Source organism: Mirounga angustirostris, unplaced genomic scaffold (assembly GCF_029215605.1).
Source record: "Mirounga angustirostris isolate CCGP_5_RB_7025 unplaced genomic scaffold, mMirAng1.0.hap1 SCAF_11, whole genome shotgun sequence".
NCBI classification, from domain to species: Eukaryota; Metazoa; Chordata; class Mammalia; order Carnivora; family Phocidae; genus Mirounga; species Mirounga angustirostris.
In genome coordinates this window covers 54,701,674-54,720,512 of record NW_026991719.1, presented here as the reverse complement: position 1 = coordinate 54,720,512, position 18,839 = coordinate 54,701,674, and the positions used below count along the sequence as shown (strand labels likewise).

Below are 18,839 nucleotides of genomic sequence, written 5' to 3'. Positions count from 1 at the left end.
ATCCCTCCCAACCCCCACCACTCCAGCAACCCTCAGTTTGTTTCCTGAGATTAAGAATTCCTCATATCAGTGAGGTCATATGATACATGTCTTTCTCTGATTGACTTATTTCACTCAGCATAATCCCCTCCAGTTCCATCCATGTTGTTGCAAATGGCAAAATTTCATTCTTCTTGATGGCTGCATAATATTCCATTGTATATATATACCACACCTTCTTTATCCATTCATCTGTTGATGGACATCTTGGCTCTTTCCATAGTTTGGCTATTGTGGACATTGCTGCTATAAACATTGGAGTGCACGTACCCCTTTGGATCCCTACATTTGTATCTTTGGGGTAAATAACCAGTAGTGCAATTGCTGGATCATATGGTAGCTCTATTTTCACCTTTTTGAAGAACCTCCGTACTGTTTTCCAGAGTGGCTGCACCAGCTTGCATTCCCACCAAAGTGGAGGAGGATTCCCCTTTCTCCGCATCCTCGCCAACATCTGTCGTTTCCTGACTTGTTAATTTTAGCCATTCTGACTGGTGTGAGGTGATATCTCATTGAGGTTTTCATTTGGATTTCCCTGTTGCCAAGCGATGTTGAGCATTCATGTGTCTGTTGGCCATGTGGATGTCTTCTTTGGAAAAATGTCTGTTCATGTATTCTGCCCATTTCTTGATTGGATTATTTGTTCTTTGGGTGTTGAGTTTGATAAGTTCTTTATAGATTTTGGATACTAGCCCATTATCTGATATGTCATTTGCAAATATCTCCTCCCATTCTGTCGGTTGTTTTTTGGTTTTGTTGACTGTTTCTTTTGCTGTGCAAAAGCTTTTTATCTTGATGAAGTCATTGGACATTCTTTCCTGCTTTGTCGAAGATTAGTTGACCATAGAGTTCAGGGTCCATTTCTAGGCTCTCTATTCTGTTCCATTGATCTATGTGTCTGTTTTTGTGCCAGTACCACACTGTCTTGATGATGACAGCTTTGTAATAGAGCTTGAAGTCCAGAATTGTGATGCCACCAGCTTTGATTTGCATTCCTCTGGCTATTCAGGGTCTTTTCCAGTTCCATACAAATTTTAGGATTTTTTGTTGCATTTCTTTGAAAAAAGTGGATGGTATTTTGATAGGGATTGCTTTAATTGTGTAGATTGCTCTAGGTAGCATTGACATCTTCACAATATTTGTTCTTCCAATCCATGAGCATGGAACGTTTTTCCATTTCTTTGTGTCTTCCTCAATTTCTTTCATGAGTATTTTATAGTTTTCTGAGTACAGATTCTTTGCCTCTTTGGTTAGATTTATTCCTAGGTATCTTATGGTTTTGGGTGCATTTGTAAATGGGATTGACTCCTTAATTTCTCTTTCTTCTGTCTTGTTGGTGGTGTATAGGAATGCCACTGATTTCTGTGCATTGATTTTATGTCCTGCCACTATACTGAATTCCTGTATGAGTTCTAGCAGTTTTGGGGTGGAGTCTTTTGGGTTTTCCACATAAAGTATCATATCATCTGCAAAGAGTGAGAGTTTGACTACTTCTTTGCCATCTTGGATGCCTTTTATTTCTTTTTGTTGTCTGGTTGCTGTGGCTAGGACTTCTAGTATTATGTTGAATAGCAGTGGTGATAGTGGACATCCCTACCATGTTCCTGACCTTAGGGGGAAAGCTCTCAGTTTTTCCCCATTGAGAATGATATTCACCGTGGGTTTTTCATAGATGGCTTTTATGATATTGAGGAATGTACCCTCTATCCCTATACTCTGAAGAGTTTTGATCAAGAAATGATGCTGTTTTTTGTCAAATGCTTTTTCTGCATCGATTGAGAGGATCATATGGTTCTTGTTCTTTCTTTTATTAATGTATTGTATCACATGGATTGATTTGTGGATGTTGAACCGACCTTGTAGTCCAGGGATAAATCCCACTTGGTGGTGGTGAATAATCCTTTTCATGTACTGTTGGATCCTATTGGCTAGTATTTTGGTGAGAATTTTTGCATCCATGTTCATCAGGGATATTGGTCTGTAATTCTCCTTTTTGATGGGGTCTTTGTCTGGCTTTGGGATCAAGGTAATGGTGGCCTCATTAAACAAGTTTGGAAGTTTTACTTCCATTTCTATATTTTGGAACAGTTTCAGAAGAATGGGTATTAATTCTTCTTTTAAATGTTTGGTAGAATTCCCCTGGGAAGCCATCTGGCCCAGGGCTCTTTGTTGAGAGATTTTTGATAACTGCTTCCATTACCTTAGTGGTTATAGGTCTGTTCAGGTTTTCTATTTCTTCCTGGTTCAGTTTTGGTAGTTGATACAGCTCTAGGAATGCATCCATTTCTTCCAGGTTATCTCATTTGCTGGCATATAGTTGCTCATAGTATGTTCTTATAATTGCTTGTATTTCTTTGGTGTTCGTCGTGATCTCTCCTCTTTCATTCATGATTTTATTTATTTGGGTCCTTTCTCTTTAAGGACCCGTGGCCAGGGGTTTATCAATCTTATTAATTCTTTCAAAGAACCAGCTCCTCGTTTCGTTGATCTGTTCTACTCTTCTTTTGATTTCTATTTCATTGATTTCTGCTCTGATCTTTATTATTTCTCTTCTCTTGCTGGGCTTAGGCTTTATTTGCTGTTCTTTCTCCAGCTCTTTAGGTGTAGGGTTAGGTTGTGTATTTGAGACCTTTCTTGTTTCTTGAGAAAGGCTTGTATTGCTATATACTTTCCTCTTAGGACTGTCTTTGCTGCATCCCAAAGATCTTGAACAGTTGTGTTTTCATTTTCATTGGTTTCCATGAATTTTTTTAAATTCTTCTTTAATTTCCTGGTTGACCCATTCATTCTCTAGTAGGATGCTCTTTAGCCTCCATGTATTTGAGTTTTTTCCGACTTTCCTCTTGTGATTGAGTTCAGTTTCAAAGCACTGTGGTCTGAAAATAGGCAGGGAATGATCCCAATCTTTTGGTACTGGTTGAGACCTGATTTGTGACCTAGGATGTAATCTATTCTGGAGAATGTTCCATGGGCACTAGAGAAGAATGTGTATTCTGTTGCTTTGGGATGGAATGTTCTGAATAGATCTGTGAAGTCCATTTGGTCCAGTGTGTCATTTAAAGTCTTTATTTCCTTGTTGATCTTTTGCTTAGATGATCTATCCATTTCTGTGAGGTGAGTGTTAAAGTCCGCTACTATTATTGTATTGTTGTTGATGTGTTTCTTTGCTTTTGTTTTTAATTGGCTTATATAATTGGCTGCTCCCATGTTAGGGGCATAGATATTTACAACTGTTAGATCTTGTTGGATAGACCGTTTAAGTATGATATAGTGTCCTTCCTCATCTCTTATTACAGCCTTTGTTTAAAATCTAATTTGTCTGATGTAAGGATTGCCACCCCAGCTTTCTTTTGGTGTCCATTAGCATGGTAAATGGTTTTCCACCCCCTCACTTTCAATCTGGAGGTGTCTGTGGGTTTATAATGAGTCTCTTGCAGACAGCATATTGATGGGTCTTGTTTTTTCATCCAGTCTGATACCCTATGTCTTTTGATTGGGGCATTTAGCCCACTTACATTCAGGGTAACTATTGAAAGATATGAATTTAGTGCCATTGTATTGCCTGTAAGTTGACTGTTACTGTATATTGTCTGCATTCCTTTCTGGTCTATGTTGCTTTTAGGCTCTCTCTTTGCTTAGAGGACCCCTTTCAAGATTTCCTGTAGGGCTGGTTTTGTGTTTGCAAATTCCTTTAGTTTTTGTTTGTCCTGGAAGCTTTTTTTTTTTTTTTAAAGATTTTATTTATTTATTTGAGACAGAGAGAATGAGAGACAGAGAGCATGAGAGGGAGGAGGGTCAGAGGGAGAAGCAGACTCCCTGCTGAGCAGGGAGCCCGATGCGGGACTCGATCCCGGGACTCCAGGATCATGACCTGAGCCGAAGGCAGTCGCTTAACCAACTGAGCCACCCAGGCGCCCCATCCTGGAAGCTTTTTATCTCTCCTTCTACTTTCAATGATATCCTAGCTGGATATGGTATTCTTGGCTGCATATTTTTCTCAGTTAGTGCTCTGAATATATCATGCCAGTCCTTTCTGGCCTGCCAGCTCTCTGTGGATAGGTCTGTTGCCAATCCAATGTTTCTACCATTGTAGGCTACAGATCTCTTCTCCCAAGCTGCTTTCAGGATTTTCTCTTTGTCTCTGAGACTCATAAGTTTTAGTATTAGATGGCGGGGTGTTGACCTATTTTTATTGATTTTGAGGGCAGTTCTCTGTGCCTCCTGGATTTTGATGCCTGTTTCCTTCCCCAAATTAGGGAAGTTCTCTGCTATAATTTCCTCCAATATACCTTCTGCCCCTCTCTCTCTTTCTTTTTCTTCTGGGATCCCAATTATTCTAATGTTGTTTCGTCTTATGGTATCATTTATCTCTCGAATTCTGTCCTTGTGATCTGTAGTTTTTTTCTCTCTCTTTTTCTCAGCTTCTTCATTTTCCATCATTTGGTCTTCTATATCACTAATTCTTTCTTCTGCCTCATTTATCCTAGCAGTTAGAGCCTCCATTTTTGATTGCACCTCATTAATAGCCTTTTTGATTTCGAGTTGGTTAGATTTTAGTTCTTTTATTTCTCCAGAAAGGGTTTCTCTAATATCTTCCATGCTTTTTTCAAGCCCAGCTTGAAAAAATCATCATTCTGAACTCTAGTTCTGACATTTTACTAATGTCCGTATTGATTAGGTCCCTTGCAGTCAGTACTTCCACTTGTTCTTTTTGTTGAGGTGATTTTTTCCATCTTGTCATTTTGTCCAGAGGAGAATAGATGAATGAGAGAACAACATGCTAACAGGGTAACAACGTCCCCAGAAAAATATACACTAAATAAATCAGAAGAGACCTGAAACTGGGGGAAAAGAAAGGGAAAGAAAGAAAGAAAAAAGAAAAAGATAAAGATAAAAAGCAAACAAACAAAACAAAACAAAACAAAACAGAATATGATCAGATATGATCAGGCTGGTGCATAGATCAGTGCCACAGACTAGATTTTGGGCATATTTTGGTCTGTTAGAAGAAAGTGCCTCCCAAAATTTTAAAGAAAGAAAAGCTTATATATGTACAAAAATAAGGGTAAATACAATTAAGGGATGGAATGTTACTGTAAAGATGAAAATTATAAAAGATTTTATAAAAGGAATTGATAAGATAAGAAGTTGGTTGAAAAAAGAAAGAAGAGGATTTAAAAAAAAAATGTAGAGTATATTATCAGGCAGGAGACTAGAACAAAGCCATACACTAGAGATTTAGGTTATATTTTGGTCTGTTAGAAGGAACTGTATCCCAAAATTTTAAAGAGAGAACAACTTATATATATATACCTAAAATAAGGTTAACTACTATGAAGGGATAGAATATGACTCTAAAAATTAAAAATAAAAAATATTTTTAAAAAAAGGGATTGAGGGATGGGAAAGATGGCAGAGGAGTAGGGGACCCTATTTCAACTGGTCCCCGGAATTGAGCTGGATAACTACCAGACCACTCTGAGCACACACGAAACCAGCCTGAGATGTAAGAAGATCTGGATCTCTACAAACAGAATATCGCAGGCGGTTGGTTTTCAGGTACGAAGTGGAGAGCCGTGATCCTGCAGGCAGATATCGGAGGATAAATGCCGGCGGGAGGGTGCCTGGACGTGGGGATCCTACACCACCGGTGAGTGACAGCCTGGCGCGCTGCAGACGGGGCACAGACTCGAGACTAGTAGCATCGGGAAAGAACTTTAGGGCAGCCCACGGGGTGGAAAACCAGACCAGTGGGGTCGTGCGCACATGAAGTGCAGCCCCCCGGACAGAAACCGGAGCGACGGTCACGCGCACGCGAACTGCAACCTCCGAGACAGAAACCCGGTGCGCCGGAGTCCTGCCGGTGAACTGCAACCCCCAGGGGTGGAAACCCCAAGCGGCGGAGTTGCGTGTGCGTGAATTGGGAGTGGCTGGCGGTTTCAGAAGCACAAAGCACAGAGACATGCCCTGAACTGGAGGGAGGACTGGGAGCGCTGCGGAGGGGCACACAACCAGGACGCTGCAGTTTATAGCAGCATGGACAGAAACGGAGACAGTGTGGCCTGGAGAGCTCACTGAAGAACAGACTGAGGTCTCTCTGCACGGAGGCAGAGGGTTGGAAACGGTCTCTTCTGCTCTGACTCGCGGAAGAGACGCAGAAAGCCGCCAGGGAAAGGCACCAGAGAACAAAAGCCCCAAAGACTGATTCCCACTGAGCCCATGTCCCGCCACAGGGGCGCAGGGCAACTCCACCCAAACAGGGTTGCCTGAGTAACAGCTCGGCAGGCCCCTCCCGCAGAAGACAGGCTGGGAAAACAAGAGGCCAGCAACCCTAAGGTCCCAAGAAAACAGGTGCATCTTGTTTGGGCTCTGGTCAATAATTTGGACTTTATACATTCCCTCAAACACCCATCAACAGAATGACTAGGAGGAGGAGCCCCCAAAACAGAAAAGTCTCAGAGATTATGACTTATGCTGCAGATTTACAAATGGATGCAGACATAACCAAGATGTCAGAGATGGAATTCAGGCTAGCAATTGTGAAGACAGTGGCTAGAATGGAGAAATCAATTAATGGCAACATAGAGTCTCTAAGGGCAGAAATAAAAGGTGAATGGCAGAACTTAAAAATGCTGTCAATGAGATCCAATCCAATCTAGATAATCTAACAGCTAGGGTAACTGAGACAGAAGAGAGAATAAGCAATCTGGAACACAGTATAATAGATAAAAAGGGAAAAGAGGAGGCCAGGGAAAAACAACTCAGAATCCATGAAAATAGAATCAGAGAAATAAGTGACACCATGAGGCATTCCAATGTCAGAATAATTGGAATCCCAGAGGGAGTGGAGAGAGAGAGAGGGCTAGAAGATGTATTTGAGCAAATTGTAGCTGAGAACTTCCCTAATCTGGGGAATGAAACAAATATTCGAGTCCTAGAGGCAGAGAGGACCTCTCCTAAGATCAAGGAAAACAGGCCAACAACCCAGCATGTGATAGTAAAACTTGCAAATCTTAGAACCAAGGAAACCATCTTAAGGGCAGTTAGGGGGAAGAGATTCCTTACGTACAGAGGGAGGAACATCAGAATAACGTCAGACCTATCCACAGAGATCTGGCAAGCCAGAAAGGCCTGGAAAGACATATTCAGGGTACTAAATGAGAAGAACATGCACCAAGAATACTTTATCCGGCAAGGCTTTCATTTAGAATGGATGGAGAGATGCAGAGCTTCCACGACCAGCAGAAGTTGAAAGAATATGTGACCTCTAAGCCGGCCCTGCAAGAAATATTAAGGGGGGTTCTATAAAAGGAGAAAGACCCCAAAAGTGATCTACAACAGAAATCTACAGGGACAATCTATAAAACAACGTCTTCACAGGCAACATGATAACAATTAATTCATATCTTTCAATAATCACTCTCAACGTGAATGGCCTAAACGCTCCCATAAAACGGCACAGGGTTCCAGATTGGATAAAAAGACAGGACCCATCCATATGCTGTCTACAAGAGACTCATTTTGAACCTAAAGATACATCCAGACTGAAAGTGAAGGGATGGAGATCCATCTTCCATGCCAGCGGACCTCAAAAGAAAGCTGGGGTAGCAATTCTTATATCAGACAAATTAGATTTTAAACTGAAGTCTATAATAAGAGACACAGAAGGACACTATATCATTCTTAAAGGGTCTATCCAACAAGAAGATCTAACAATTGTAAATATCTATGCCCCCAACATGGGAGCAGCCATCTACATAAGCCAACTGTTTACCAAAATAGTCATATTGATAACAATACATTAATTGTAGGAGACCTCAATACTCCACTCTCAGCAATGGACAGATCATCTAAGCAGAAAATCAACAAGGAAACAAGAGCTTTGAATGATACATTGGACCAGATGAACCTCATAGATATTTACAGAACATTCCACCCTAAAAAAACAGAATACTCATTCTTCTCGAGCGCACATGGAACTTTCTCCAGAATAGACCATATACTGGGTCACAAATCAGGTCTCAACTGTTACCAAAAGATTGAGATTATTCCCTGCATATTCTCAGACCACAATGCTCTAAAACTGGAACTCAATCACAAGAAAAAATTTGGCAGAAATTCAAACACTTGGAAGCTAAAGACCACTCTGCTCAAGAATGTTTGGGTCAACCAAGAAATCAAAGAAGAACTTAAAGAATTCATGGAAATCAATGAGAACGAAAACACATTGGTCCAAAACCTATGGGATACTGCAAAGGCGGTCCTAAGGGGGAAATACATAGCCATCCAAGCCTCACTCAAAAAAATAGAAAAATCCCAAATTCACCAACTAACTCTACACCTTAAAGAACTAGAGAAAAAGCAACAAACGACGCCTAAGCCATGCATTAGAAGAGAAATAATTAAAATTAGAGCAGAAATCAATGAATTAGAAACCAGAAACACAGTAGATCAGATCAACAAAACTAGAAGTTGGTTCTTTGAAAGAATTAATAAGATTGATAAACCACTGGCCAGACTCATCCAAAAGAAAAGAGAAAGGACCCAAATCAATAAAATGATGAATGAAAGGGATAGATCACGAATAACACCAAGGAAATAGAAACAAGTATTAGAAATTATTATCAACAACTATATGCCAATAAACTGAGCAATCTGGATGAAATGGAGGCCTTCCTGGAAACCTATAAGCTGCCAAGGCTGAAACAGGAAGAAATTGACAACCTGAATAGGTCAATAACCAGTAACGAGATTGAAGCAGTGATCAAAAACCTCCCAAAAAACAAGAGTCCAGGGCCTGATGGATTCCCTGGGGAATTCTACCAAACATTGAAAAAGAAATAATACCTATTCTCCTGAAGCTGTTTCAAAAAATAGAAATAGTAGGAGAGCTTCCAGACTCATTCTATGAAGCCAGCATTACCTTAATCCCCAAACCAGGCAAAGACCCCATCAAAAAGGAGAATTTCAGACCAATATCCCTGATGAATATGGATTCCAAAATCCTCAACAAAATCCTAGCTAATAGGATCCAACAATACATTAAAAGGATCACCCACCACGACCAAGTGGGATTTATCCCTGGGATGCAAGGGTGGTTCAACATTCGCAAATCAATCAGTGTGGTAGAACACATTAATAAGAGGAGGGAGAAGAACCATATGGTCCTCTCACTTGATGCAGAAAAGCATTGGACAAAATACAACATCCTTTCCTGATTAAAACTCTCCAGAGTATAGAGATAGAGGGAACATTCCTCAAGCTCATAAAATCCATCTATGAAAAACCCACAGCGAATATCATCCTCAATGGGGAAAAGCTGAGAGCCTTTCCCTTAAGATCAGGAACACGTCAAGGGTGCTCACTCTCACCACTCTTGTTCAACATAGTACTAGAAGTCCTAGCAAGAGCAACACAATCAGACAACAAAAAGAAAAGGTATTCAATTTGGCAAAGAAGAAGTCAAACTCTCTTTTCGCAGATGACATGATACTTTATGTGGAAAACCCAAAGGACTCCACCCCCAAATTACTAGAACTCATCTAGCAATTCAGTAATGTGGCTGGATACAAAATCAATGCACAGAAATCAGTTGCTTTCTTATACACTAACAATGCAACTGTAGAAAGAGAAATTAAAGAAACGATTCCATTTACAATAGCACCAAAAACCGTATGATACCTTGGAATAAACCTAACCAAAGAGGTAAAGGATCTATACTCTAGGAACTACAAAACACTCATGAAAGAAATTGAAGAAGACACAAAAAGATGGAAAAATATTCCATGCTCATGGATCGGAAGAATAAACATTGTTAAAATGTCTATGCTACCCAGAGCAATCTGTACCTTCAATGCCATCCCGATCAAAATTCCAATGACATTTTTCAAAGTGCTGGAACAAACAATCCTAAAATTTGTATGGAATTAGAAAAGACCCCGAATCGCCAAGGAGATGTTGAAAAAGAAAAACAAAGCTGGGGGCATCATGTTGCCCGATTTCAAGCTATATTATAAAGCAGTGATCACCAAGACAGCATGGTACTGGCACAAAAACAGACATACAGACCAGTGGAACAGAATAGAGAACCCAGATATGGACCCTCAACTCTATGGTCAAATAATCTTTGACAAAGCAGGAAAAAACATGCAATTGAAAAAAGACAGTCTCTTCAATAAATGGTGCTGGGAAAATTGGACAGCCACATGCAGAAGAATGAAACTCGACCATTCTCTAACACCACTCACAAAGATAAACTCAAAGTGGATGAAAGACCTCAATGTGAGACAGGAATCCATCAAAATCCTAGAGGAGAACATAGGCAGTAACCTCTTTGACATCGGCCACAGCAACTTCTTTCAAGATACATCTCCAAAAGCTAGTGAAACAAAAGCAAAAATGAACTTTTGGGACTTCATCAAGATAAAAAGCTGCACAGCAAAGGAAACAGTCAACAAAGAGGCAACCCACAGAATGGGAGAAGATATTTGCAAATGACACTACAGATAAAGGGCTGGTATCCAAAATCTATAAAGAACTTCTCAAACTCAACACCCAAAAAACAAATAATCAAGTCAAAAAGTGGGCAGAAGATATGAACAGACACTTCTCCGAAGAAGACATACAAATGGCTAACAGATACATGAACAAATGTTTATCATCATTAGCCATCAGGGAAATCCAAATCAAAACCACACTGAGATACCACCTTACACCAGTTAGAATGGCCAAAATGGACAGGGAAAGAAACAACAAATGTTGGAGAGGTTGTGGAGAAAGGGAACCCTCTTACACTGTTGTTGGGAATGCAAGTTGGTACAGCCACTTTGGAAAACAGTGTGGAGGTTGCTCAAAAATTTAAAAATAGAGCTACCCTATGACCCAGCAATTGTTCTCCTGGGTATTTACCCCAAAGACACAGATTTAGTGAAAAGAAGGGCCATATGCACCTCAGTGTTCATAGCAGCAATGTCCGCAATAGCCAAACTGTGGAAAGAGCCGAGATGCCCTTCAACAGATGAATGGATAAAGAAGGTGTGGTCCATATATACAATGGAATATGACTCAGCCATCAGAAAAGATGAATACCCAACTTTTACATCAACATGGATGGGACTGGAGGAGATTATGCTAAGTGAAATAAGTCAAGCAGAGAAAGTCAATTATCATATGGTTTCTCTTATTTGTGGAACATAAGGAATAACATGGAGGACATTAGGAGAAGGAAGGGAAAAATGGGGGGGGGCAATTGGAGGGAGAGATGAACCATGAGAGACTATGGACCTGAGGAACAAACAGGGTTCTAGAGGGGAGGGGGAAGGGGGGATTGGTTAGCCTGGTGATGGGTATTAAGGAGGGCACGTACTGCATGGAGCACTGGGTGTTATACGAAAACAATGGATCGTGGATCACTACATCAAAAACTAATGATGTATGATGACTAACATAATATAATAAAATTAAATATTAGAAAAAAAGGGGGATTGATAAGATGTTGATTGAAAAAGGGAAAAAGAAAAAATCAAAAAAAAAAGAAAAAGAAAATTTAAAAAATTAACTCTGAAAGACTAAAGAATCATGGGAAAAAAGCCATGGATTCTATGTGTAGTATTCCCCTAGTGCTGGAGTCCTGCCGTTCTCATTGATCGGTAAACTTGGTCTTGTCTGACTGTTCTTCCTGATCTTCTGGGGGTGGAGCCTGTTGCAGTGGTTCTCAAATGTCTTTGCCAGAGGCGGAATTGCCCTGCCCTTGTTGGGGGCCAGGCTAAGTAATCTGCTGGGGTTTGCTCTCGGGAGTTTTTGTTCCCTGCAATGTTTCCGTACAGCTTTGGAGGATGAGAGTGAAAATGGCAGCCTCCCAGTCTCCTCCCCAGAGGAGACGAGAGCTCGGGGCCCCAATCCTCACTGCGCCCCCAGAGAAAAGCAGTCAGTCACTCCTACCTCCCCAGTCTGCGGCCGCACTCCCTGCTCACCCGGCCTGTGACCGAGCATTTCTATCTCTGGCACCCGACCCCGTGTGGAGTCTTCAAACCCAGCAGATCCCTGAGGTGCACTCCCGCGCCGCTCCTCCCCAGGGGGAGGAAGGGGAGTCTCCTCGGATCTACCGCTTGTTGGGTCCCTGCTGGAGGAGCAGTGGCCCAACTGTGCCGCGGATCATGGTTTATGGCAACCGCAAGCTGAGACCCCTGCCTTGGTTCCGTCTCTGCAGCCGGCTTCCCCGCTCCGATACCTGGGAGCTCTGCCGCACTCAGGCACCCCTGGTCTTTCTGAGACCCCGAGGGTCCTGAGACCACACTGTCCCAGAGAGGGTTCCACCTCCCGTTTAGCCACTGGAGCGACATCCTTTAGCAGAACCGACTTCTAAAATTTCCAATTTTGTGCTCTGCTGCTCTATCACTTGCCGGTAGCTGCTGACGGAGGCCCCCTCCCCGCCGTCTATCCTCCCGAATACCGCCTCGGATTCACTTCTCCGCATGTCCTACCTTCCAGAAAGTGGTCGCTTTTCTGTTCATGGAGTTGCTGCTATTCTTTTCTTCGATCTCTTGTTGAGTTTGTAGGTGTTCAGAATGGTTTGATCACTAGCTAGCTGAATTCCTGGGACCAGACCAAATTTAGGTCTCCTACTCCTCTGCTGTCTTGCTCCTCCCCCCTCCCACTTTTTATAATCTTTTGTAATCCTTCAAGGCCCAGCTCAAATCTTACCTCTTTTACAAGATCTTCTTCAGCCCCTCCAGACAGAATTAGCACTGTCCTCCTCATAACATTTATTTGTATGATTCTACTTGTATCATAATAATTGATATTTTTCTCCTGCTGCACTAGTATGTTACATCTCAAAGCTTCTCCCCACCACTTACCCACACATAGAAGAGAGGCCCACAGTGGGCTACTTGCCTATTTGTGAGGCCTTCCTGTCAATCCTGATTGATTCCCAGTTTTCTGCAGTTTCTGAAGCTGGTCTATGTGTTTTCCTGTGGAAATGGATGGCTGATTAAAGAAAGAGAATGATAACTAAGCTCTTGTTACCTGACCAGAGGGATAAACTCTCTCTTCAGAAAGCGTGGACTCTGGAAACAGACTTCAGACTTTGAAAACTGGCTCTACCACATTAGTTTTGTGACACTGAGCTTGTTTCAGTGCCTTAGATTCCTTATCTTTAAAATGGGACTAATAAGAGTTCACTAATTTATAGAGCAGTTTTGAAGATAATGATGAGATAATCCTTGTGAAGCACTTAGAAGAACAGGGCCTGGCACAGATAAAGCGCTCAAATAATGGTATCTGTTACCATTATCATCCTTGTCATTATTATCATTACCATTTTCTCATTTTGTCAATAATAATTCAGCATATTCCAGAACCTAGAAATAGTTTCTCTTGGCATAGGGTCTAGTTCAGAGTCCCCATTGCTGCTATCATTCCATCCCCTATTTCCTTGCATCAGGAAATGGTTCTTCCCCATGTGGAAGGTAGTGACCTCTTTGAGACTGTGTATGTGTATCATCTTTATGAGATTGGACCTCCCTAAATGTATTGAGATGGTAACAATGCTGTTATGGCCTGAAGGCACAGCCAACCCCTGTGGTGTCTTCTAAAGTAGAGCAGGGATAAAATTTCCTAGGGTCTTTTTTTTTTTTTAAGATTTTATTTATTTATTTGAGACAGAGAGAATGAGAAAGAGAGAGCACATGAGAGGGGGGAGGGTCAGAGGGAGAAGCAGGCTCCCTGCCGAGCAGGGAACCCGATGCGGGACTCGATCCAGGGACTCCAGGATCATGACCTGAGCCGAAAGCAGTCGCTTAACCAACTGAGCCACCCAGGCGCCCTCCTAGGGTCTTTCTACTGGAAGAAAGTATTCAAATAGAAACATATAACTGAGATGTTGGGCCGAAAGCATGTGCGAGAAGAAATTCATGTCACTGTTCATTTCATTGTTCTGAGAGGGTAAATGTGCTTCAGGTTACTCCTAAATGCAAGAGGTTTACAGGTGGCCTCTGCCATAAGCATGTCCTGGAAGCATGTGATCTAGTTACGTGGTTCCTTTGTGCTTATGCCCCTACTATTATTTGTGAGCCTTTGGTAAATTTTTGTTTGAATGTTCTAGTCTTACGGCAGTTGTGGGAGGGTTAATAAAAGCAGGGCTATATACCTACCTTGCTACAGAGTAGGGAAACTATAGAGGGAATCCTTTTGGCCCTGATCCCTATAATGGTGGCAGCACTGATTGGTGACAGGTTCTCAAGGAGAAGAAAGTTCTCTGGGGAAAAAAGTCTTCACAGCAAAACTTAGCCCTTCCTTCCCACATAAAAACTCTTGCCTCACTGCCCTCTTAGAGCATAATAGCATAAGTAATAACTAACAATTACAGAGTGTTTATTATGTCCCAGGCACTGAAATAAGTATACCATCTCATGTAACCCTCACTACAACCTCATGAAGTAGGTACTATTATTATTCCCATTTTATTGAGGAGAAAACTTGACGTATAGAGAGATGATGAATTTGCTCAAGGTCCTACAGTTGATAAGAAGCAGAACTGAGATTCAGACCTGGCTATCTGACTCCAAAACCTGCATTTCTTTTAACATTTTACTATGGAGAGTTTCAGACATAAACCAAAGTTAAAAAAACAAAACAAAACAGTATAATGTACTCCCCATGTGCCTATCACCCAGCTTCAACATTTACCACCCGTTATGTCCGTTCTTGTTTCATCAGTACCCCTACCCACATCCCCAACCAAGACACATGTATGTCATTTCATCCATAAATGTTTCAGTATACATCTCTAAAAGATAAGGACTTTAAAGCCAAATTACAATACCATAATCATACCTGAAAGAAAACAAAACAAACAGTAATTCCTTAAGATCACTATCTAGACAATATTTAAATTCTCCGTCATTTTTTTAAAAATCAGGATCCAACAAGATATATGTATTACAACTGCTCAACATGTTTCTCAAGTCTCATTTGGCCAAACAGAACCTCTTTTCTTAATCACTACACTCTGATCTAGGTTTTCTATTATGAAGAAAGGTGACAGTTTCCTTACAGCAGGAGTTCTCAATCAAGGATTAACAACTTTAAGGGACTCTATGAATCTCTTAAATTTCGTTTTTAAAATTTTTCATGTATTTGTGTGGGTTAATTTGTCTAGGGAGAGTATCCTTGGCTCTCCTCTAAGAGTCTCAAAGCTTTAAGTAAAACTCAGAACAACTGAAAAGTAGGTCCTATTGTCACAGAAAATTGTGGACCACAAAAGCTAAGGGAAGAACATGGCTAGTTGGAAGTTTCTTTATGAGGATGGAGAATGAAGTTAAATTCTGTTAAGTTTATTAACTTAAAATTTGAGAGATTTTAACAAATTACTTTTGAGAGAAATAGAAATAGTTAAGGATTAACTGATGTCTCTTTAAAAAGAGCAGAATTATAATTGGGGACTCTTAAGTCCCTTTTAAATTAAATATCCCTTTGAATAAAGCATCTTGGTATATTATGGTTTTACTAAATTGTGGTGGTGAAAATCAAACTCCCATCCTGAACTGAATTCCCTATTTTATGGGATCTGTGACTCCACATGAATTGGGCTAGATAGAGACTGATTTTGCGAGATATCAGTGATTAGTTCCACAATAATAGCTCCATTGAAAATGTGTAAAATTTTTCAATATTATGTGTACATGTATAAAAATGAAATGGTAATGAAGTTAGCTTTAATCTTCCCTCTTTGCACCACCTTTTCCTAGATGAAATCCAACATCAAACACCCAATGGTATTATCGCCAGCAGTATGGAACCCCCCAAGCTGCCACAATACCCCAAACTGCCTATTCAGAGGAGTGGAGAAGCTGACACTGGGAGGAAGTCTCCAAGTAGCAGGCCTGTTTCAGATGGCAAGTTGGAGTCCTGTCCTGAAGTGGATGTGGGGAAGCTGGTGTCTAGGCTGCAGGATGGAGGGACCAAGGCCATACCAAAGGCCACCAATGGACCTGTGCCAGGCTCTGGGCCCACCAAAGCCCCCTCTTTCCACATAAAGAGACCAGCTCCTCGACCCCTGGCTCACCACAAGGAGGGTAAGTGCTTGGGAATCCAATTGGAATCAGAATTGAAACCAACTATTTTGCACCCTAAGATCTTTCTGAGGTTGGAGATATTTAAGTAGGGATCTGTTCCCAATTTACTACCACTAATATTGGAATGGTGGGTAAGAACATAAAAGCCATTCACAATAATCACTAGAGTGTAAACCATTTTAATGAGGGCGGGGATTTGGGGCCTGTTTTATTTACCTCTATATCCCAAGTGCTTAGAACAATGCTTGACTGTCCCAAGGTAAGCAGTCATTGTAGAATAAATTAATAATAATGATGTTTTTATCAATATTATTATTGCTGCTGTTGCCATTAAGTATCTGCTGTGTCCCTGGCACTGTACTAGGTACTGACAAATTATTTTCGATCCTCACAACCTTACTGTGAAGAATGTATTACTGTTTTGTTTTGTTTTTTCTACTAGAAAACTGGGGATCCTAGAGCTAAGTGACTTGCCAAAGGTTCACAGTTACTAACTAGCAGAGCTGGGGTCTCAATCTTATCAAGTCTGGCAGGTAACAAAGCCTGTGTTATTTCCAGTAAGGCAGAACTATCACTTTTCCTTTGTATAAGAAGCTTTGAAATTGGTGAACTGATGGTTTCTCATTCTCACTTTTCAGATTAGTCAAGATAGGGACAAAGGGACACAACTTCTGCAAAACTCTGGACTTTTTAAATTACAAATTCAAGATGTGGCTGACTTTGGTATATTTAATTGGAGACTCATGTTTGGAGGTTGGGGCTAATCCAGAGGGTATCTGGAGGGCGGTACATAATTCTATGAAGATAATATGATATAATGGACAGAATATGGACTTTGATATCAGAAAGGCTCAGACCCAAATTGTGGCTCTTTTACTTTCTAGCTAGATGCCCTTCTAAAAATGTGCCTTGTTTTTTATCCTGTCCTGTTCCAGAAAGGAATTAAGGCTTTCACAATATAGAAAATACAGGAACTTAAAAATAGTAAGAATAATTTATTCAACAAGTATTTATTGAATACTTGTTGTGTGCCTGGCCCCATTCTAGGCATTAAGGACATAAGAATGAATAAGACATACAAGGTCCCTACTCTCTTGAGGCTTATATCAAGGCTTAGCGAACTATGGCCTTAACTGAAAAATATCAAAAGAAAAATAATATGTCATGACTCATGAGAATTATATGAAATTAAAATTTCTGTACCCATCAACAGAAACACACCACCTCATTTACACATTGTCTAAAGCTACTTTCACACTAAAACAGCAGAATTAAGTAGTAGCAACAGAGATCTTATGGCCTACAAGTCCTAAAATATTAGCTATCTGATACTTTACAGAAAATGCTTGCTGACTTCTGCCTTAGATTCTAGAGAGTACAGGTGAGAAAAAAATGAAGCCAAGAGAGGGAAAAAAGGTAGGATAGTAGGGATATGGAAAGAATGGAGTTAGTACACAAAATGTTTGCTATGAAGCCTTACACGCTTGCTGGAACGGTGTCACAGATTTGGCTCCAAACTTTCTACAGAAAATGAAAAGAGAAAGAACTTAATAGTCATGTAAATCCATGCTCTTAAGGTAACAACAATCAAGCTGTTCAAAAAAGCACAACTCATCCATTTTTGAAGCCAGAGAATATTTCTAAGCAACATTTTCTCTTAAGGACTGTTGCGTATAAAAACCTCAATATCGGCTGATTGCATTGTCTCAGAGCACAATTCAGTGAAAGCTATTCTATGGGAGTCTGATAAGATTTCCACTAAGTAACTGACTCTGTGAATTCTTTGGCTTGACCCAGTGATGCATCTGTCTGTATGATTAATAGTTAAGTTATTTAAGATCTGCACACCTTGGTTTCTATATCTATGAATAGGAGAAACAGCTCATCCCACAGAATTATTGCTAAGGTTAAAAAAATAACAAAATATCTGCCATGTAATCAATATTCAAAATATGTTATTAATTCCCTTTCTCTGCCCTTCCCCTTCCTAAGATTTGCCTATTCAAGGGAATAGCCAATTAAGACCAGACTTCTATGTAGACACAGCTTCAATTTATAAGTCATGTGTTGACCTTCACATCAATCTGTTAGAGAGTTGGGTAACTCAAGTTATATTCATCACAGTGAAGTTTGTCTTGCCTGCTACCAAGTCTTGAGGTCAGCCAGATCCTATAAGTTTAGCATACACAGTAACTTAGCCCTCCCTAACCATCATCTACTGCAAAGTTAAATTCCAGAGGCATTCCCCCTTCCCCTTCCTCCACAGTCCTGCTCCAGACTTCTGGCAGCAACTAACAGTTTCAGTCAATGTAAGTACTGATCTTACTGTCCAGTATCAGCCAGCCTATCTAAGTTTGGGCCACATCATTGCCTGCTTTTGCTTTCTATCTTAAAACAGTCAGCAAGAGGCTGGTGTGATGCAGCATTTTTCAAAGCCCCATGCCTCCAGCCTTAGCCACAGAAAACAGAACTGAGGTAGTGGTTCTGGCCTTGGTGGAAAATCAGCCAAACTTCTGCCTCTTTGCTGTTTTTTTTTTTCAAGTTTTTATTTAAATTCCAGTTAGTTAACATACAGTGTAACATTCATTTTAGGAGTAGCATTTAGTGATTCATCACTTAAATATAACACTCAGTGCTCAACACAAGTGCCCTCCGTAATATCCATCACCCATTTAGCCCATCCCTCCACTACCTGCCCTGCAGCAACCCTCAATTTGTCCTCTA

The 18,839-nt window shown here is 40.7% G+C and overlaps 1 protein-coding gene across 4 annotated transcripts in view; it reads left to right on the top strand.

Moving 5' to 3' along the window:
- The window catches only part of OPHN1 (oligophrenin 1), a 729,824-nt gene that overhangs the window by 453,976 nt on the left and 257,009 nt on the right, over window positions 1-18,839 (top strand). For all 4 annotated transcript variants that reach the window (XM_064574174.1, XM_064574172.1, XM_064574171.1 and 1 more), the window contains one exon: window positions 15,789-16,115. In XM_064574174.1, coding sequence (XP_064430244.1) covers window positions 15,789-16,115 — 327 coding nt within the window. The remainder of the gene's footprint in view (window positions 1-15,788; window positions 16,116-18,839) is intronic.